The sequence below is a fragment of the Pongo pygmaeus genome, chromosome 16 (assembly GCF_028885625.2).
Source record: "Pongo pygmaeus isolate AG05252 chromosome 16, NHGRI_mPonPyg2-v2.0_pri, whole genome shotgun sequence".
Lineage (NCBI taxonomy): Eukaryota > Metazoa > Chordata > Mammalia > Primates > Hominidae > Pongo > Pongo pygmaeus.
The window spans coordinates 68,142,086-68,164,200 of record NC_072389.2 but is presented as its reverse complement, the minus strand read 5'-3'; the positions used below and the strand labels follow the sequence as shown (position 1 = coordinate 68,164,200).

The window sequence follows — 22,115 nt, the reverse complement described above, 5'->3', positions numbered from 1 at the left end:
GTGCAAGCTGGGTGTCAGTGCTGAGCAGGGACTCAGCAAGCATTACAGTTTTCATTCCTGTAATCATCACACCATACATTTTCCTTCCCCAAGGACACTTGTCTACACATTCTGTCAAGAAAAAAATAACTTTTACGTATATTTCTTCATTTCCTCCCTAAGAACCTTGGGAAGGCCAATAGATTATTTCCGATCTCAGAGTGGGAGCTCAAATGCCACCAGCAAGAACTGGAAGTGTTTTTTTCCTGGAGGGACACATTACAGCAGGAATGCATGATGGCTTCTTAGTGGTCCTAAGTGAGTCCCCGATATCCTGGACCATACCTTGGGGTTTCCGCCACCTTCTTTGGCTGCATACAACATCTGCAAGGCAGACTCTGCGAGAGTCTTGGTCTGGTCCAGCACCGTCATCTGCTGCTGATGATCAAGAATCTTGGAGGCCACACCGACTGCGGCTAAGATCAAGGGCTCAAAATAGCTTGCCAGTTGTGTCACCTTTCAAAAAAAAAAAAAAAAAAAGCCACAGATGTATCATGTAAATACACGTGTCTCCTTCAGGGGCTCCACGGTCAGGTGTGGGAGGGGAACAGGACTGGGCTGACTCACAGGGAGAGGCAAATCTGCTGCAATTTACTGCTGAAAGTGCTTGCTAATTAATGGACTCTTTCTTGGTTTTTACTTTCTCCAGGGAGTTCTTCATCTCTCTAAATATGGCAGAGGTGCTAAGAAACCCATTCCAAGATCCAGAGTTAGATATGAGAAGAATTCAATTTTACAAACTGTCAATTTCTATAAATTAAATTAACAACTTTTAAAAGAACTAAAGACATCTTACAAACTCAGGAAGAAGGAGGAGTGGAAAAGGGTAAGGTAGCAGGGGAGCAGAAAAAAGCAGGAGATGAAAGAAACCTTCAAAAGCTTTGTAGGAAGCCAATCCCAACTGCCTTTTGCCCGGAGCATTTTGAACAAGCCTTGATTTGGAAAAAAAGTACAAATGATTTCACATCAGGCTAGATGCTCTGTTTATGATTTGCCCAACTTGGGAGAACAAAAAAAGCTTATCCCGACAGGAACCACTGCCTCCGCACAGGCCTCTTTCCAGGGGGGCACTGCCATGCATATCCATCCACGCTCACCAAAGCTCGCCTACCAGCTGGGCACTGTGGGCCACGTGTTGCAAACATCTAGTGGGCGCACCCCCTATGCCAGGCTCTCTGCTGAAAGTTTAACACCCATTTCCTCACTGAGCCTCCACAACTTTAAGAGGCAGATACACATGAAGATACCGAGGCCTCGAGGGGTTGAGACGCATGCTCCATGTCATGCAGCTAAGAGGTGGAGACAGCGGCATCCCACCCCACAGCCCCAGCTCTCAGCTGCCACAATCTATGGTCTCTGTCACTTTCATTGGGATTCTAGTCCTGCTGCTGTGGTAGCATTGCACTTTTAGAAGTTTATCATTTGGTGTTTGGATGCCCCTCTACCTGGCAGCAGAATATGAGATCTTAACATTTTGCTATATTCACTTCAGATACCAGAATCTATCCTCACTCAGATAAAATACAATGGCAAGAATCACACTTTTCTGTTCAATGCCTCATTCCGTGCGGTAATGACTAATGGCTAAATTATACCCTTTAAGAGAACTTAAGATCAAACCTTTAGCCAGCACCTCCCTTAACGCTTCTTCCCATCACATGTTAGAAGAATGAGTGTTGTGGGGATGTGGACAGGAAGACCACTCACATGAGCAGTCACTGGGCCAGCAGGAGGGGGTGGAGGATGATGGGGTGGGTGTGGCTAGGGCAAGGTTGGGAAACGTGTCCAAAAAATAAAACTTAATTAACGCTAATAGTGAGACATGATTATTGGCCAACAATAAACTTATTTTTACATTGTTATTTCCTCTATGGTTATCTTACAGAGAGGTTTCAAACCTGGTGAATAGGGCTGTTCCCGGCCCTTAGGGAGCCTTTGGGTGAATTTTAAAGGGGTCCTTTGGGCAGACATGAGCGATGCCCAGGGCAGAGCATGGGCTGAAGTTTGGTCCCTACTTCCCACTTCGGCCAAATGCCTTTGTGGAGGGCACAGCCTGTACAACCACAGGCAGCAGCTCCACACACTTGCATTTGATTTCATCCTTGTCCCCAGGAAGGGCACTGGTGTCACCACCAAAAGGAATGGAGCACTGAAGGGTCATCGGGGCAGAGGGCTTAGGGTGGTCCTTTACGTCCTAAAGGAGGAGTCAAAATGTTTAATGCATTAGAATCTTATATGTTTTCTAGGTTAATTTTATTATTTTCAAAGTATATTTCATCAATGCAATTGTCAAATGTCAGTGGTTGCTGTGTGCTGAGAATAATTAAATGCAATAACTAAATGGGAGCCCGGCTTCCCCATGGAGGTAGCATGGCTGGGCCATGAAGGACTTCAGCTCTGGCTTCAGAATCACTGGATTTGAATCTTCCCTGCCAGTTCCTTACTGAGAAATATTTAGCTAATTGTTCCAATTGCTCCACTTCAGTTTCCTTATCTGTAAAATGGGGATTAATAATAGCACTGAGAGTTCATCAGGACCGGTAGGAGGATTAGTGTACATGAAAGCCCTTCACCACGCTCACTGCCACATAGGAAGTACTCAGTAAAGGCTAGGTGCTCAAATATTACAGGCAAAGCTTTTTGAAGGCATGTGCTTTTCTCTGTATTTAGGGAGCTTAGTAAGGACTTTAACACCATTAGTTCTTGAGACATGACAGAATAGGAAACATCCTTCCATGGGTTAGCACATGCATTAAAATAACACAGAATTTTGAGTATTTGGTACATAACGTTCATTCCTAGGTCTAGGGACACAGTGGATTGAATGGTGGCCCCTCAAAAGATATGTCCATATTCAAACACCTGCAACCTGGGAATGTGATCTCATGTGGAAAAAGGGTGTTTGCAGGTGCATTTAAAGATCCTGAAATAAGAATGTCCTGAATTACCGGGGTGGGCTCTAAATCCAGTAACAAGTGTCCATCTAAGAGACAGAAGAGACACCGAAGAGCAGGTGACAATGTGATTACGGAAGCAGGGATCAGCGCGACAGTCAAGGAGTGCCAGGAGCCACAGGAAGATATAAGCAGCAAAGAACAGATTCTCTAGGGAATCCACTCTACAGTCTCCAGAGGGAGCACAGCCCTGCCACCACCTGATTTTAGACTTTGGATGAGAGAATAAATTTCTGTTGTTTTAAGCCACAGAACTTCATGAACACAGCTGGGGTCTGAGAATTGGCATTTCTTATCACTCCCAGGTGCTGCTGAAGCTGCTGATCTGGGGCCCCACATGAGCACTGCAACGAAGCCTTGGGGAAAATGTGAGTGTGAACTCCCAGTCCACGGCTCTTCTGGATAGAGGGCACACCGACTGCCTCTGTCCAAAACTCTCTTTTAGAAGCTAAGAGATGGATTAGTCCAAGGGCCAAGAGTAAATTTATAAGTCAAGTGACATAAATATATTATGTTTCTTTTGATGCTAACCACTAACATAGGAATTAATCTTGTATACTAATGAAGTATCCGCAGAGACATGGGTATTGTCCTCCGAAGACATCCAGAAATATTCTATTACAAAAGTTCTGGAATCAAAAGTAACTGCTGAAAAAATGTCCAGCTTCTCTCCTAAACTCAGTTTCCCTTATGGGCAAATAGGCGGTGGCCCCAGTGTCCAGACCATTCTCCTACCCCTGCAAACCTCTTCAGACAGATGGACAAGCCCTTTTCTAATTACTGTTTAAAGAAACTCAGCTAAGAAATGAAATATGCCAGCCGGGCGAGGTGGCTCACGCCTGTAATCCCAGCACTTTGGGAGGCCGAGGCAGGGGGGTCACCTGAGGTTGGGAGTTTGAGACCAGCCTGATCAACACGGAGAAACCCCGTCTCTACTAATAATACAAAAATTAGCCGGGCATGGTGGTGCATGCCTGTAATACCAGCTACTCGGAAGGCTGAGGCAGGAGAATTGATTGAACCCGGGAGGCAGAGGTTGTGGTGAGCTGAGATCACAGCACTGCACTCCAGCCTGGGCAACAAGAGCAAAGCTCCGTCTCAAAAAAAAAAAAAAAAAGAAAAGAAAAGAAAAAGAAATGAAATATGCCACACTTAAAAAGGCAGAAAGACACTGGCCTTTGAGATTTCAAATCTTAAAAATCCCTCCTTGGAACCAGTGGGAAGGTGAGTAGGCCCTTAAGCTATTCTGTAATTTGAAAAAGCAAGAATATTGATTTTCTAAAATTGATACCTGCCAAGAAGATTTTGGCTACTGTATTTCTTCCTATGTACATCTATACTGATGGCTACACTGATAAAATGCTAGGAAACCCAAGGTGGTTAAAAATCCAATTTCTAGCCTCTCCTTACTGAGGCACAGGCTGCGTAACCAGCCAACTGTCCTTGAAGAATTTGCAAAATGAACCCCAACCAGGCAAGATATCATTTGGCTCTGAACACAATGTGGGTAGGAATCCCCAGCTGAATGGCTCCCCTGGAGTGGACACCTAGGGAGGGTTTGGTCATCCAGAGAGGTCTGCTTTGCCTCATTATGTCTAAGAGTAGACACTATGTTAGAAACCACAAAAGAATAATGTACCCTTAAACACACCAGAATGGGGCTGGCCGGCCAGCCAGCCAAAGGTGGCAGACTCCAGGCTAGGAGTGTCTGCTTCAGTCTCTGGCTTCTTTCAGCAAAGGTCGATTGCAACGGATGACTGTAAATGCCAAATTACCTCTCTGGCCACAACCAGAAAAACTGCACTGAAGTTTTCTTCTGAACTTAGGTAAAAATAGATCCTGAACTGATAATTTCTGGAGAGGATGCCAGAGAGAGGTTCAGTGTTATTTTCTGCAGCTTAAACCAGCATTGGACTCAGGCACAATACTTGCACCACAGGCTTTTGGGAACGATAACAGTAAAGTCAATAAAACCTTCTCTCCTGTGATAACACGCACACCCTCGCAGGATCCCCTCGGTGTGCATTACCTTATGTCCCAGCTGAGCTGCTTCTCCCCGAGCCGCTGTGGCGATGGGATCGATAAGGTGTCCGATTTCCTGGACCACCGAAGTCAGCTGCTCCTGCAGGGCCTGATAAGGAGAGAAGTGTCAAGTTCATCCCATAACAGCTCCCCACAGAGCTGCACTGATTCAAAAAGGCCCCTCTGAAAAATGAGAGAGGCCACACAAAGCAGACATTAGAATGCCTGGGTGTGTGCCATCAAGCCACTGCACCCTGCCCTGACCTTCTCAGTGATGACTCCTCCCAAGAGAGAGAGAAGGAGCAGTCCTGAGAGATGCTTTTGCAACTGGCTTCTTGCTCCTGTCAACCCTGACAACTGATGCTACTGGTATCTTTACTTTAGGTTCCTTGATGTAATTAGTAGACATGCGGAACAGTCATGGCTTTCCAAGAAGGGACGACAACTTCTTCCAAATGCAGGCAGATAATGGAGGGGTCTGAGGGAACATTCCAGGTCGCTGTATTCTCAGAACTAATAACCCCTCAAGGAGGGAGAGTGACATAAAAATGCGATTAGCTCCTTGAAAGCAGGACTACTTCCCAAACAGTGCACTGTGAAAATGCTCAGCTTAGATCTCAGTCCACTGTGTTTGGTGGTATGCATGCAAATATTAAACACGGTGCCCTCAAGACCTTTCTTTTCACGTTTGAGAGATGGTTTAATCTCTTCACCCCTAAAGAATTGAATCATGCTATAAAGAGACAGAGCAAGATATCTAGATGATTCTGAGAGTGTGGGGGATAGGGGATTCAAAGGTAGAGATTCTTAGCCAGTGGCAGGAAAGATCAGATCCCTATGTAGGACTATTCATAGGAGCTTCACTGATAGACGCAAGATTAACACATCAGTTCACTGGGCGTTTTACGTCTGCACACACCAGCATGGAATTGAGTGAACTACGCCTAAGTGGCGATGTCCTGCTCATCAGAAATGAGACTCTAGCCTTCACTACTTTCCCACAGAACAATGCTGCCTGTGGGCCGGGAGGGATGTGGGCAGAGTGTCCTCAACAAGAGGAGCAGACTAACATGCAAACTGGAAAACAAAACCCTGGAAAAAGAAAAAGGAAAAAGAGAAATAGAGACAGATGGCAGCGGGCAGAGAGAAACTTTCAAGACGGCCAAGGGTTTTATTTAGCTAATTACTTATTATCTTCACATTCATAATGTGATTATAGTCAAGAATGCAAGAATATTCCAACAGTGCTGTCTTATTACAGATGGTTTATTAAATTAAATAGGGTGTACGATTAGGGAGCACATGCAGTTAAAGGGGAAGGGTTCTCTTCCTAGTGAGGGAGTTAAAACAGAAGATGTACTGGGTGACGGAGGATATGGTGAAAGGATGGGGGCATGAGGGCGGCTTCTGGGGTGCTGGTCATCTTTGCTACCTTTTTTTTTTTTTTTAAGATGGAGTCTCGCTCTGTTGCCCAGGCTTAAGGGCGGCAGTGTGATCTCGGCTCACTCACTGCACCCTCCGCCTCCCAGATTCAAGCAATTCTGCTGCCTCAGCCTCCCGAGTAGCTGTGATTACAGGCCACTGCCACTGCGCCTGGCTAATTTTTGTATTTTTAGTAGAGAAAGGGTTTCACCATGTTGGCCAGGCTGGTCTGGAACTCCTGACCTCAAGTGATCCATCCGCCTCAGCCTTCCAAAGTGCTAGGATTACAGGCATAAGCCACAGCGCCTGGCCTCAACTTTGCTTCTTGATCTGGGTGCTGGTTGAAAGGCCCGTTCAGTTGGTGATAATTTATCAAGTGGTACACTTATCTGCACTTGTCTGCATGCATATACATACAGACTTTAATAACAGATTCAAAAGAATAATTCTGGAATCCCACACAGTTTGAGAAAACTTAATTCTTCTTTTTTTTTGGAAATAGGAGGGTGAAGGTGGAGCGAAATAGACAGCTCTATTAATAAAAATGAGCAATACTAACTCTGGGCCGGAAGCTGATTGTTAATGAATTCAGTGGCAGGAAGACAAACATCAATAAACACACCATCCATGTTTATTAAACACCTTCTGCAAGTCAAGCACTGTGCTTTCGGTAGAGACAGAAGTAAAAATCAGGAACCTTTGGACAGGTAATAGAAAAAAACCCAAAGGGAAAAAGCAGGAAAATTCCATTTTAAACTTTGGAAAAACAAGCAAGAAAGGGCAAAGTGGCTTTAAATTAATAATAGGATGCCAAAGTCCTCAAATGCTAGATATTGAATAACTTAGGGCAAAATCCTTGATCTCTGAACAGACCAAATGCATTCGTTTAATGCTGAATTTGCCAACTAACTAAAAAGCACACTGATGAAATATGACAACAGAGAATTATTCAAAATTTACCTACCTAGGTCTACTCTACTGATGTGTTAAAACAAGCACGGTACCCACTGTACCCCTAAATTACCTTGATATTGATATTTTCCCTCCAAATTTCAGCTACTTTTGAACTTTCCACCCCAGTACCTGTATTCCTTCCCCCAAGCCACCCTTCTCTACTTGGCATCTACCCTGCCCTCTCCAAAAAGTTCCCAGATTAGCTCCACAGAGAATGGCTGTCTAATGGTGAAACTCCAGCAACAGAAACATTTTGGCCCTACCACCTGTACCCCTCCAAGTCTGATGCTAAGGTTTTTCAACATATCTAGAGGCTACTAAGCAGGCCCCCAGATTCCCAGCTTACCTCCACAGAGATGTCGTCCCTCGTGGCCAGGCTTTGGCTGACGGCGGCCAGCGAGGCCTGCTCGATGTCCCGGACGCACTGGTTGATGCCATCGATGGAGTAATCACACTCCCTCTGTCCAGGGGCCTTGTCCCTGGAAAGAACAGTGCAAGTTGGACACAGGCTCCATGGGGCTCAAGTCCCACAGCCTGCTCCAGCACTGGTGGGCCAGGATCCCTGTCCCCTTCCTCCCTGACTCAGTCACCTCCTTTCAGGAGGAATCCCTGACCCTTGGTTGGCAATGTCTCACTGCACAGCCCATGCATTCCTTAATTTAACACTTCAGATAACTCTACTTATTTCTGGTGGAAAGAATATGGTCCTGCCCTCTATCTTAGGCTGATACCAGGCAACTGCAAAGGAAGCAATTTGGACTTGGATTCTCTATTCACTGGCTTAAGCACAGGACTCTTATTCAAAAAAAAAGTGGTCAGCACTATTTCCGGTGCAAACGTATTATGCTTTCTACATTGCATACTAGTCACAAAGTCCTGGGCTACAGCAGGAATTAAAACATGTAGTGAATTTTTCTTTGTAAGGCATTAAGAAATACAGTTAACTGTGGTTTTGAGCTTCAAAAGCAACTAGGAAGCAAAATATAATTAAGGGAAGATGAATTTCATGCTGTGAGGTATTAACTGGTTAACTTCAGAAATGTTATGTCTACTTGGGGATGTCTTTTTCGGCTCCCACTATCGACAAGGACACAGATGCTCAGAGTTACTGCAGGCCCTAGAATACTCTTTGTCTTACTAGCAAACTAACTGCAACCCCAAATCCTGCTAAATAAACAATGGTGCTCAATGCCTAAATTCCTAGATATGGACAATGTGGTACAGTGATTAGACAGCCATTGGGCCTTAAGGTGACCTTGGGGATATTACCCAAATTTTTCTGCCTAAATTTTTTCATCAGTACAAGGGAAATAATGACAGTGGTACCTTATAAGACTGTTATGATGTTCAAATAAAGTAACACAGATAAAACACTTGGAGTAGTATTTGGTATATGGTAAGTACTTAAGTTAGCAATTACTACTGTGACCAGTGCTTCCGGCCCCAAGGAGAAAAGAAAAAGATGATAATGATCAACAATATCACTATTAAGTAAAAAGCCTGGTGGGCTTATCCTCCTCCTGCCCTGCTGAGATGCAGGCTGGCAGCAACCTCCAGATGGGAAACTGACCTGATAGAAGTGATGAGACTCTTGATGGAGTCGGACACTGTATGGGAATGTCCAGCCAGTACAGACCAGGTGGGTGGGTCTTTGGGGTTGATGGCCAGAGAGCGTGCAGTGCGAATGAGGTACGATGAACTCTCCAGCATGGTCTTGGCTGAGACCAGGATTGGTTCCTGTGCCTGGGAACCCTGAGACCAAACAGCAGAGAAATCAAAGTCAGGGTCGAAGACATGAGTGAATGACGTGGGCCCTGAAAGGTCCTGTTCTTTGCCAAATCACCACCTCCGCCCTTTGAAGGAGACAAAGAGGGCAGGGAACCATGAAGACTGGATTACCAGGGGTCTGCATGGTGGGGACTCAAGCCCATGTTTGCCCCTTAAATAGCATTTTTTGAGTGTGACACATCCCAAGAATCGCCCCAAACCTAGGCAGTAAGATTGTTCTCTACATATACGTTATCTCTCAAGAGAGGTGTAGTCATTGTGTTTCACTAACTGTGCACATGTCATCACTGACAAGAGTAACAGTAGCCTACATGTTGACAGAGAGAGCTTTTGGAGTTTTAACTATTAACTCATTTGGTGCTACACAAAGTTAGCCAAAGACCTAAGTATTATCTTCCTGCAAAAACTCCCTACCTCAGAGCTGATCTGGGCGGGAATGCTGACAAACTCAGGGTTTGAGGCGAACGCTGTCAGGTTCTCCACAGCTTCAATCAAGGGTGCGGTGGCAATGCGACACTTATTGCGGTTGTCTTCAGAGAAATCCCCATCCAGGGCCTGATGGGAGAAAACAGGGAGATTTTGCCCAATTGAGAAGCACAAATTATTCCTGAACCACAGTAATCACCTCTTAGTGAAAGAAGGTGGTTCAATGAGAACAGTGAAAATGTTTGGTGACTTCATAAACAATAAATAAGAACTGATTAAAGAGACCCCTGCCATCAAGCAGAGGGGCCCAGTTAGCAGTTGTGGAGAATTAAAGACAAATGTGTAGCTCACAGGACAACTGACTCCACAGTAAACTTTCCACTCACAGGAAGCAGACACACAGATTTAAACAGCACCCTGCTCTTCAACGCCCCGTGACCCCCTGCACCAGACCATGCAGCGGGACTACTTTCCTCCTCACTTTTGAGACTATAATCCTTGGGATCTTTGCCTTCATTTTACTCAGATTAAATCTATTCTCTTCCAAACAATAAACATACTTTACTGTATTTTAAAGCAGTACTTTTAACTTTTTCTAAGTTTTACCTGGATATTCCCTAATGACTGATGAAGGCAAGGTGGGCATAACTGTCATCATTCTGAAATGAACACAATGGAATCTAACGGGAAGGAATAGATGAGAACTACCCCCAGCCATACAAACAGATCTCACAAACATAATATTTAACAAAACAGGCCACCCACAAATGGGTACCTCCTGTACAATTCCATTAGTACCAAGTGCAAACACATGTGGTCCTCCTAATCTAGGGTGTTAGAAGAGCAGATAAGACCGGAGAGAGCATAAGGAAAGCTTCTGGGTGTCAATAACATTCTGTTTCTTAATCTGGCTAGAGTTACCAAGGTATGTTCCACTTAAGAAAATTCACTGAACTCTAAACATAACGTGTTTTCTCTATATGTATCTTATGCTTCATAATTAAAAAAAAAAAAAAAACTAACGGCAGGTAACACAATGGCATTGAGTGATCAGGCCTTTTGCCGATTTATGGTCTGGATGGATGAGAATCCAGGAATGTGGCCTGTGATCCATGCCAGACTGCTCACAAAGGGTCAATACTTCGATGAGGTTCCCAGCCCTGGGCTCTACCTCCTCAGGATCAAGACTGTTAGAACCTATAGCGTGTGACCCAATGACAGAAACCCTCCCTCCCAGCGAAAGGCTACACTTGACAAGGCAGTTATGTTTGCAGAAGAATGCAAATTTCCTTGTCAAATGACCACTTAAACTTTTAACTTAACCCTTATGAGCAACATATAAAGCCAATTTGGACAACTGGGATCAAAAAAAAACAGTGCTTGGCACTGGCATTACCAAGCAAAGCAGATCTGAGATGGGAGCATTTCTGTTTTTCAATAAAGCAAGAGGAGGCAGGCACCGTTGGTTTGAAGGCGATTTCTGAATAACAACTACATTCCAATCAAGCCTTGGCAGCTTGGGACAATAATTACATACCCACAATGCTAATATTTTCAGAGGAATTCCCGCAAGCCTGGCTAATTTACTGTTTTTTGCTAATATAGTGCCTGGCTCGCCTTGGCTCATGCCCTTCCCCCACCAGACAGGCCCTGACCCTACCCTCACCTCTCCAGTTCTGCCATTTTTCCAGGCCCAATGGAAACCCTTGCATGCCGGCTACTTCTTGCTCACATATAAAGCCTCATTTCTCACTACCACTTACATACTTGGTAAATGTTGATTTACGCTGCCAGCACTGGCCACGTAGAAGTGAACCACCTTGGTACTCTGATCTTGTTGCACTGTTAATATTGCTCTGAAGTTTGGTAGATCCCTGGAGGTCGGGGTTTACCAGACTTCAGAACAATTTGAGAACACCAGTGCGAGGCAGGGTGGGTGCCACTCAGCAGGAGCCTGACACAGATGGGCCGAAACACAGGCAAAAGAGTGAAGCAAGCTGATTGCAAGAGTGGACTTCGGAGTGGAAGAAACTCAGGTCTCAGCCCCGCCAGTGGCTACATGGCTTTCTCCAATCATACCCCTTTAGCTGGGATCACATGACTTCCAGCTTAAGAGGAGATGCTCAGCCTTCCCTTGGTGCTGCTCCCCCTTTCTGCTTCTTACCTCTCCACGCTTTTCTCTTGCCCTTTCTGCTCCCACAAATCTCTCAGTCTATTGGGAAGAAGGGCAGCCAATCAAGCCACTAAGGGTAAGCTGAACTTCTTCAAACTAAAAAGATGACAACTCAAGGAATGGTTTTCTAATTCTGTAGGTGTCACAGATGGCACTATTAGAATAAAGACAGGGTTTGTTTGTTTGGGGCTTTTGTTTTGAGCACAGGCCCTAAAATCATATTAACATATAGCCCATTGCTATTTGCAGGTCAGAGCCTTGAATAACATGAACTAGAATAGCAAGCTACATCAATCATTTTCCATTCTCAAAAAGGACAAGTTATTTCATCCAAAAAAGGCATCCGGCATCAGAAAGGATAGTTTGCACAGGTATTATTTCACTTCTGAACTCTGCTTCCATTGGGCACAGCAGAGCCACTCAAGTAAACTGAATACTCAAAGCTGCCCAATGGTGAAATTTCAAGCAAGCATGAGAGTTTCCATATCACAGAATGTCTGGCATACCAGCCATAATGATGAAAGGGTAAATTTACTTAGCCACATATCCAGGCCCCACCAGGACAAGAACACTCCCAAACCCGAAGCCTGCTCCAAGTGTTCCCCCTTAGCAAAATACCACGGACATCTGGGAGAAACAATTTCTGTGTATGCACAAAATCAAAGATTCATGGACTTTGGGGGTTAGAGGGGACCCTAAAGACAATTTAAGCTTAAACCCCCAATTCTCCAGACAATAAAACCAGCACCTGAAAAGTGCCACGACTTGATGAGGTCACCTTGCTACCCGCTGGCATGCCTCAAACAATGAACCGAGCCTCCTGGCTCCCTTCTCTCCTGCTGACCTTAGACAAAGGCAACAGAACAAGGAGTCAAAAGCCCAAGAGCCTTTTTCCTTTTCCTTCTAAAGAAACCACTTTCCCAATCCAAACATAGGGATGACCAAGAAAGCATACTCACAGCCAAGTCAAATTCGATTAAAGAGAGCTGGATCGGGTGTCTGTGGTACACACTGAAAGTGCTTAATTGCAAAAACCCCGAGCTTTAACTCTGCTGCGAGGGGCAAGGCCAAACTTCAACTTCTCAGAAAAACAAACGCTGCTGTTGCATAATTTCTACTTGGCACCCAAATGTGAGTGACTGCACATTTAAAATAACATTCCATTCCACACATCTGATTCAAGACTAGGTAATGAGCTGAATGAAGAGAGAAAGGCAGGCAACAGCGTACGTGGTGACTCGGAGAGACAGCCATTGTGGTTAGGGGTGTGCATCCTTTTACCATGCCCAGCATTTATAGCCATCCCTGGCAGGAGGCAGAAACACAGAAATGGACTCTCGTGGAGGCCTGCTTGGGATTTTAAAGAGTGCCATCAGTAGTGACTGATGCTGATGAGCCACTGTGTGAGGTAATCTGCTCCTGCTCCCTCGTGCTTCTCTGGGTGGTGCCCCTCCCTTCTTCATGACTGTAAGGGTGTGGCAGCTGCGATTTAGGCTTGGGCACATCCTCATGGTTAAAAGAAAAAAACAGCACTAAGCAGCATAAAACGTAAGAGCAATACGCAGCTATGAGGGCAGCTGTCTTAAGCACTGAGGGAATTAAATATTCATTTGTTTTTCTGTTTGACAGAATATACAACCATTCCTTCAAACAGGAAATCTATTCAGTATATAGTACCATGTGCTACAGCGAAATGACCTTTACCACTTTCCTGTTAGTAAATTAAAAGCAAAGCTCATGGCTCCCAGCAAACCCTGCCACAGGATGGGAATTGAAAAACCAGGCCCATTTCCACACGCTGAGGGGCAGCATGTTCATTTCTGTTCCTCTTGCATTGCTCCTCGTTCCCAGGGTGCGCCAGGAGACAGAGGCCTTTATCTTTTCCACGTTACAACCCCCCGACATTCCTCCTCTGATGTTCTGCACAGGCCTATCTTCTAGGCCATCACAAGAGCTAATTTGCTGCAGGGAATTGCAAAAAGGGTTTGACACTATGAGGAGAATCTGAAAAGAACATGAGATCTTAACAGAGATGCTTTATATAGAGATAGGTCAGGATTTAAAAATGAAGAGGAGGCAGACAAGAAAGGGCTCCAGAAATTTCTACAGAATAAAGAGTGTCTTTCCTTTTTTTACTCCGTTGGTCCATCTAAATATAATGTTTTTTAACGACCAGAAAATGATTGATTTTAACTGAGATAAGCTCATTACACAGCAACCAACAATGTCACTGCTGTCAACTCTATTGCTCTTTCCACCCTCGCCTCCCCAAACTCACACACAAGCCCTGCAAACACAGCAAGGTCTTTCTTCCAGGCTGGAGAGATGACTTCGTCTCTCCATCCCAAAGAGGTGAACAGCATGCCAGGGCTGCAAGCAGGGGCTCTGGGGCCTGTGTTTGAATTCTGCCCCACCACTTCCTGACTGGGTCACCTTGGTAAAGTTACTTAACCTCTTTGTGCCTCAGATTCCCATCTGTAAAATGGGGATAAGCACAGGGTGGTTGTATGGAGTGAATGAATAACATACCCAAAGCACAAAATAAACATTTTTAAATGTAAGCTTTATTACTTCCTAATTACTGTGAACTATGATGGTAATTTAGGTAACATGCCACCAGGATCATGGGGAACCTGGACACTGGCTTTATTCAATTTCAACTGAGCTTACTCTTGCCTTCAAATAGGGAGGGGTTTTTGTTTGTTCATTTCTAAAAAAAAAGACTCTTTGTTTAAATAGCTAAGAAGCTGCTGACTGCGGTGCGAGCCCCATGTGCTGACTGCCAGCTTCCAACTGGCGCTGGGCTGGGTGTTCTCTCCTTTTGCTTCTGCTTGGTCATCCTGTTGACTGATTTCTGCAGGCAATTGCACTGGCTTTTTGTAGTCAAAATAAAATGAGGTGTGCAGTGTCCTATCCTCTGGAGAGAACTGGGAAAACTTCTCTTACTCTAGGACTGTCCCAGCAGCAAAGCCAACCCTCCTATCTGAATGAATACAAAACCCTTAAGTAAAAAGTGTTAACTCCTTCAATGCCTTTCCCTTCAGTGGTGTCCAGGGTTTAACACAGAACTGGTATCTTGCCTCCCATGACAATGCTCCTTTGAAGGCTGGGGCTGTGGAGGGAGCTGGGGCGATGGTGCTGGGCCTTCTGCCTGTGGTCTGTTGTCCAGGCTGTGGCTGTTTTCTCACAGGTCAGCTGCCTGCTGCCTGCTTGGTCCTAGCTGAGGGCTGACTGTGTTTGTGGCTTCATCACCCACCTACAAGTACTACGGCCCAGTGATTCCCACTTGCTTCTTGCAAGTGAACCTGCCCACCCGCCACATGCCCATATACCTTAATGCAAAGGTGAATTTTTAATGAACACCAGATGCTCTATTTTTAAAAGTTGATGCTCCACTTAAAACATTCAAACAGCTATAAACAGAATTAATATCACGGGAATGATGAAAATGTTTTAAGTGATTTTTCCACAATTTCCCATTCCCTTCTCCTTCCACCTACTCTCTTGGTCCAGATATATTCAGCAATGATGGGAGAGCCCTCTACTAGCCCACCCAAAAACGCCGCAAGTAAACATGTCGTTTAAGTAAAATCGGGGTATTTGCTACGCAAGCATAGTGCTAAGAGATACCCTATAACCAACCCTTTCCCACCAGAGTTCTGTCCCTAAGCTCCTCATGTACAGAATTTGGGGAGGCCTCCTTCCCCACCATCTAAAAGGTTAGTAGAGCCCAAGGCTGTTGGTTTTTCATGAAGAGTATCTCCATTAGTAAGGGATGCCTATTCAGTGACATAAACCATAAGACTGAATTAGAAGTTAAGCTTCACTAGACAAGGAGAGGAGTGGAGCTTAAATCTTGTTCCCCTTCCCCCTCCAGAACAGGAGTTACAGAGTTGAATAAGGCCTGTAGTCCAGCGACCTACCTTGATGGTCTTCACCAGGTTGGCAGTGCTGTTGGCGACTTCCTTGGCTGACTGGACAAAGTGCCTCTTGGCTACTGGGTTGGCCGTCTTGGATGAGGCGATGCGGCAGGCATTGCACAAGGCTGACGTGTGCTTGGCAACAATTGTGGCAGCTGACAGGACCTACAAACCATGGAGCTAGGTTGGGGGTACCCCATGCTACAGTGCAGATGGGTCCACCCTGGTCCTTGGCCCTGGGTTCCTGTTCAACTCACATGTTCAGAGCCTGTGTAATTACCAGCATGTCTAGTTCTGCCACCCTCAAAGTCACTCCAAGAAAGAGGAGGGCAAGAAATCTTAAGCACAGATAGTAAAGAAAGAACAAGAAAAAAGGAGTTGCTGACATAGTGGTGGGATAGGCTGAGCTACAGGTAGTCTTAAAGGAGATGTAATCAGGTAGCCTTTGGAACCCCAGATAGGAGGTCCAGGGTACAGAAACTTAACCAAGGTCTACACATACACAATTTTAAGTTTTCTAGTAGTCACTTTAAAATAAGTAGAGAAACAAGAGAAATTAATGAAATAATTTCTTCTATTTAACTTGGTATATCCGAAATATTTCATCATATAATCAATTTAAAAATATTGAGATTTTACAATCTTTTTATCATACCAAGTCTTTGAAATTCAGTGTGCACTGCATATTTACAACCCATCGCAATTTGGACTAGTTCCATTTCAAGTGCTTAACAGCCACATGTAGCCAGTGGCCACCATACTGTAGAGCTCAGATCCAGATGAGAAAAATACACATCAAGGTGCAACAGCTCCCTCCTCATCCATGGAGGGCTGCTGGCACCTACTGAGGTGTCTGCCTCAGGAAGTTCCACAGGCTCCACCCTGCCAGCCTCAACTCATTTGCTTTCCTGAATCTACCTGTTCTGCTTTGCTGAGGCTGGTAACACCCCTTTGGCCTTGCTGGATGGGTAAGGACTCGCAGATACACCAGCTTTCGGGGCTGCTTTAGGTCCACATGGTCCTTGTGTTTCCTTCTTTGTTCAGGTCCTTCTCCTGCTTCAAGAACGTGGGCCCCAGGTTGATGGTGGACATGTCACTAACAAGACTGCCTTCGCCACCCCCATTCCAGCCACTTCTTCTTCCTTGCGGTACACACTGTTTTAATAAGTGACTGGGACCCCGTGCCACTCAGGTATGAGAGGTGTTATGGAATGTCACATGTACTAGCTCTTCCTGAAATGTCACTCTGGCTTCTTTCTATGCTGCAGATTCTACCCAACTTTGAGGCCCGGTTCAGTGCCGTCACTTCTGTGAAGTGATCCCTGACAGCCCCCTTGGAGAATTAATCACACCTTCCTTTGCACATCCCTGGCACTGTCATTGTGCCCTGGTCATTGCATTTTCCAAACTTTGCCTAACACACTAAGAGCCAAGGGGTAGAAAATGGAGCCCTGCGCACACTGACCCCTTACAGCTAAGCACAGAACAAGCCCTCAATGCATGTCCCCTGAAATGAATGAAGACTCCTTGTCAATCTCACTGTGATTACTTTACTCCTTTTGCCTTCTGGCACCCCATTTCAAGGCACTTACAAATTTCCGGATTCACCATATTTTGCAATATTTGCTCCCACCTAAGTCATTATCTACAGTGCTGGCATTTAGCTACCTTTGCAAGCTCTGAAAGAACAAGATTCTTTACTAATTTCTCATAGTTTCCCACAACTTACCTAGAGGAGCTGCTTAAGGGCTTGAAATCTTACATCCTCCCCAACAGTTACCTGTGATGGGCTGCTGCCAGGGTCCACCAAGTTCTGGCATGCCATCTGGATGGCCTGGTTAGCCCTAGCAAACTGGATGGGGTCCACTAGGCCCTGGTGGCCTGCCTGGCTGTTTGGATCAGAGATGCCAACCAAGTATGCAGCCTAGAAAGGGAAGAGAAAAACCACAGCTCAGGCTCTGTGCTCCTAGGTGAGCCTGCTGGGGATGATGGTCCGCACTACACATGCAGCTGTCACACTCAGGCACTCCTTAGTTCAAATTGGTCAAGGTCATCTCATCCCGCTCACCAATAAGGGTGTAACAATGAACAGGTTTATGCCAGCTTGACATACCAGAAGGAGTTTATCACAGGCTCATGGAACAAAGTCTCCTTGTTCTTAGGAGAGAGCCTCAAGAAATTCTTCTTTGGGGGCATGGATAAGGATGGACGCAGCCCCGACTACTCTGGCAGCCATCTTGTGATCACGAGGCTGCCCAGCCTCAGCATGAAGCTGACTCTTTGGCTGGCAGACAGGAGAGGCAGAAAACAGTGGGTGCATGCAGACTAATGGCGTGGAGCTGCTGGGTCAGCCAACCGTGGAGCCTGCCCTGTCCTAGGGTTCCTCATCTCATAGCTTACCGAAGCATGTCCTTATTGCTTAGGTCAGTATTTTCAATAGCAGAAGGGATCTTAACTTTGTAATCGAGTAAGATGGCTCAGAAAAAAAACAACAAAAAAGACAGCATTTGGTTCCCAAGAGGACAAGAGGGCACAAGGGAAGGGCTTCTCTTTGCAATTCTGTTTAGATATGTCAGCCAAATAAAAGAGAAAAAATGCATCTGTGCACAGGAATTTTGATCTTATTTCATTTCTCCTGAGATCTGAGGGGAAGGATAAAGGTAGAAAATTTCATCCCCTAAACCAGTAATGTTTCTCTGTGGTTCAGTAAAATCTTCTAAGTTCAAGGTAACTGTCAAATGATGAACGCTTTAAAGTAGATGCTGACATCTTTGAAGCTTCTGTCATGGGAGGTCAATCATCATTGAAAATACATAGGATAGTCAAAGAAGGGCAAGGAATGTGCCATATCATGTCTCTGCATGATAGCATCTAATTTTTTTCTCTCTCTGATCCTAAAAAGAGCATGACATAACAGTTTTGCATTTCTAAAGCCTTAGCAAATTTAAATTATTTAGTGCTTATTTTTCTACCCCAAACAACTCATCTATAATAAAAACTTTTAAAAGGATTGAAAAGTTGGACTCTGAACCTATATGCTGGGTCTGTACTGAGTCTCGCCATGCTCCCCAGCCTGGCCCATGGCTGCTCTGCTCCTGTAGGGTAACTGGCTCATGTTTTGTGTAAATGCCCCAGCCAGCACAGAAGCCACTGCCTTTCCCATGGTTTCTGTGGTGGTACTTGGAGAGAGAGGTACAGCTGGAGTTCCCCCACACCTCCCACAGGGATCTGGCACAGGGCACATGGCTGCATCAGGACCAGCGCCTTACCTGGGCTGCGGCCTCTGTCAGCCCACAGAGAGCCTTGGATGCAATCCCCACACATTCCCCAAAGGCAGGGAGGTCTCCGGTCTTGGCATTCTGTGAAATCCCTGCCATCGATTCACCCAGAACCTGCAAAACAAATGGCCAGCAACATTCTCTATCCAGTATTGCCTCAAACCAAGGGGTAAAGGAGGCTATACTCCAACTTTAATATTCAAGGCAACTTAATTTGGAACATTTGACATTTTCTCCTTTATTTGGATTAAAAAGAGATGGAAGAGAATTACATCATTTCCATTCCACAAAGAGATAAGTACAATGAAAGTATAACCCCAAAGTTATCTATATTCCAAGCAGTTACAGTTAATATACACAGACAATATAGTAGAGTCTATAAAAGGCAACTCATGGGTGAATGGTCTAAACTGAGAACTAGTTCCCAGAATATAAAAATCATATCCATTGAGCTGTAGGTGAGGTCATAATCAGAAAGCATGATACTCACCCTTCCAGATATCATTTGTCTAGTTACTGACAGTAAAATTTAAATAGAGATCTTTGTTAAGTATGTTTCCTAAATACTGTAAGAATTTTGCCTTATTTTGAAAATCACTTGTGTGGTGTATTCTTTCTTCGGAGATCTTTACAATAACAGCTGAAAGAGATTTTAACCTTCAGAATCCAACCCAGAGTGGTCATGCATCCTGTACAAGGTCACAGTGAAGGTCATATGGGCAGGTACAGGGTGCCCAGGGCAAATCTGGTGTTCCCTCATTATGCCCCAGGAGGGCTGGTCATATTTTCCTTGGCAACAATGATGGAACTGGAGGATGTTTTACCCTGTGGAGAGACTATGGTATTGCCTAGAACCCAAAGCAGAGACCATTTGTCAATAAGCCATCTTGGAAGGGAATAAATTCCCTAAAATTGATTAGATATACAAAATAATCCAGTTTACATAAGGATTTGCAAAAAAAAAAAAAAAGAGAGAAAGTAGAGGGTAGTTTTATGTACAATATTTCCCCCTCCCTCCGAAGCTCACATTCCTCTTTAAGAAGGAACCATTTCTTTGGATCTGAGTTTGTATGCCTCTTTCCCTTAGACAATCCATAATTCCATAAAAGGTACTGGATGAGGAAATTCTAGTTTTAGCCCAAATCAAACGGAGTCCTTTTGACATTACCAGCACAGATGTTTCCCCGCTAGAATAAAAGTGACCATGTTTCAGCTACAAAGTCAGATTGCAACAGCTCGACATCCATTCTTCTCCCTTGTATTTGATTTTCACCTTCTGATTTGAAGGCATTCTCAAAAGACACTGGTATGATTACTACAGAGGAGTGTTTCTCAACAGTTTTTTTTTATTATTATTCCACTAAGGAGACTTTTATGTTTTTTTTCCCTAATCAAATATCAAAGAATAAGATTTTGTTGAGTAAGGTTAAGATAGGAGCAGGGTAACAAGCCATTATATTATCTTAAATTTTTTTCAACACCTCTCCAATGTCCTACCAAAACAAAACAAAACAGTTTCACCCTCCTTGAGAATGCATGCCATGAATAGACTGCAAAAGAACACATAAGAGGATCCCACGTAAGTCAAGTCACTGAAGGACTTTCCAAATCAGTTCCGGTGTAGAAAATACACGATTTGACTCACAATAAGACCCATTTGTGAAAAAAGAGAGGAAATGGTTCTCAAAGTATGGTTCCTGGACCACAGGGGCAGGACCTGGGAGATAGTCAGAAACGTAGAATCTCAGCTTCATCTCAGACCTACTGAAACAGAAACTTGGGGGTAGGCAATCTGTATTTAACAAGCCCTCCAGGTGATTCTGATGCACCCTCAAGTTTGAGAAGCTCCTGAGCAAAGGGCTCCACAAACAGGCTTCATGTTACATGCGGCTAGCCCTGCAGACCAGCCACAGGCAGATGCACAGAAGGCATGTCTAAACTTCTCCCCACATTGATGAGCAATGCTAACTTCTGACTTATGGCACAGGCAGTCTTACCTTGGAGTTTTCCATCACACTCTCAATGCAGTCAAAGTAAGAGAGGTCACTAACAGGTTCATTAGGATTGTCCAACATTCCCTTCACAGTCTACAGAAGAGGAACACAACATAAAAAGCAAGCAAATGTCATAGAGCAAAAGAAATTCAACATCAACTACCAACCATCAACTTTCCCTCCATATACAAGTTTCTGGTCATGATCACTTTTACTCAGATGTTTGAGAATTTAGATCATGGTATCATGATTTCAGATTTCCTGTTAGCAACACAATGCTCATTACAGGGGATGGGGTCTCTGGTTAGCTTTGCCAGAGATGAGAATCTCTTGTTTTCAGTTTTGAAGGAGAAGAAACAAGGTAAACATAGAAGGATGGCATTTAAAACATATTAGAACATTAATACAAGGCAATACATGCATGGTCAATTAGCACAACTTCTCTGCAGGATAATTCTAAGGAGTTTAAATTTCAAAAGGCCATTCATTCATTTCTTCATGACCAGTAAGAACCCTCAGTTTTTCCAATTTTGGAACATTTTAATGGGAAGGCATGAAAGAAGGTAATTCCCCCAAACTGTCCATTGCGATGGTTCATTTGTTTTTAATTTAAACAGTATAGAAAACGTTTCTTGTTGTTTAGGTCCTCATCAAAGAAATACATGGGTATAGGGCCTGGCTCTGTGTCTCTAAGCCACTGAAAACCATGGCTAGCTCTGTCATGGCATTGTAATGAACTTTGATCACCACTTGTAAGGGACTTTTCCTGGGGATGCAGCCATTTAACCTCCTCCCCAGAGAGTGAGAATGTACATTAGGACCCAACAATCTTTGGGACACAGCCAACAAAAAGACAGTCATTTGAGTTACAAAGGCTGGTCGGGGGCTGGGAGAGAAGGAAGGGGAACTGCTGAGCTGTTAAAGATGGGAGGGAAAGAGAAGAGGGCAGTGTAAGGAATGAGCTCATTTCATTCAAGAACCTCCTCCCACTCCTTGGATATTCAAAATTGTTCTATTAACAGCAATCCTAAACTAGTCAACTTTTTCAACCAAGGATATCAATAAGGGACGGAGTATTGGCACCTAGGCCAACAGAGCTCATTTAGATCAACAACCTACATATTTATATTTGCAAATGTGAACAC

At 44.5% G+C, this 22,115-nt stretch overlaps 1 protein-coding gene across 7 annotated transcripts in view; it reads right to left on the bottom strand.

Annotated features, from left to right (window-relative positions):
* TLN2 (talin 2) overlaps positions 1-22,115 on the bottom strand; it is a 449,658-nt gene that overhangs the window by 70,239 nt on the left and 357,304 nt on the right. For all 7 annotated transcript variants that reach the window (XM_054451016.2, XM_054451019.2, XM_063652682.1 and 4 more), the window contains 9 exons: positions 20,974-21,063; positions 18,968-19,090; positions 17,479-17,622; positions 15,702-15,863; positions 9,594-9,734; positions 8,962-9,143; positions 7,738-7,870; positions 5,023-5,124; positions 325-495 (listed from right to left, as the gene is read on the bottom strand). In XM_054451016.2, the coding sequence (XP_054306991.1) occupies positions 325-495; positions 5,023-5,124; positions 7,738-7,870; positions 8,962-9,143; positions 9,594-9,734; positions 15,702-15,863; positions 17,479-17,622; positions 18,968-19,090; positions 20,974-21,063 (1,248 nt within the window). The remainder of the gene's footprint in view (positions 1-324; positions 496-5,022; positions 5,125-7,737; positions 7,871-8,961; positions 9,144-9,593; positions 9,735-15,701; positions 15,864-17,478; positions 17,623-18,967; positions 19,091-20,973; positions 21,064-22,115) is intronic.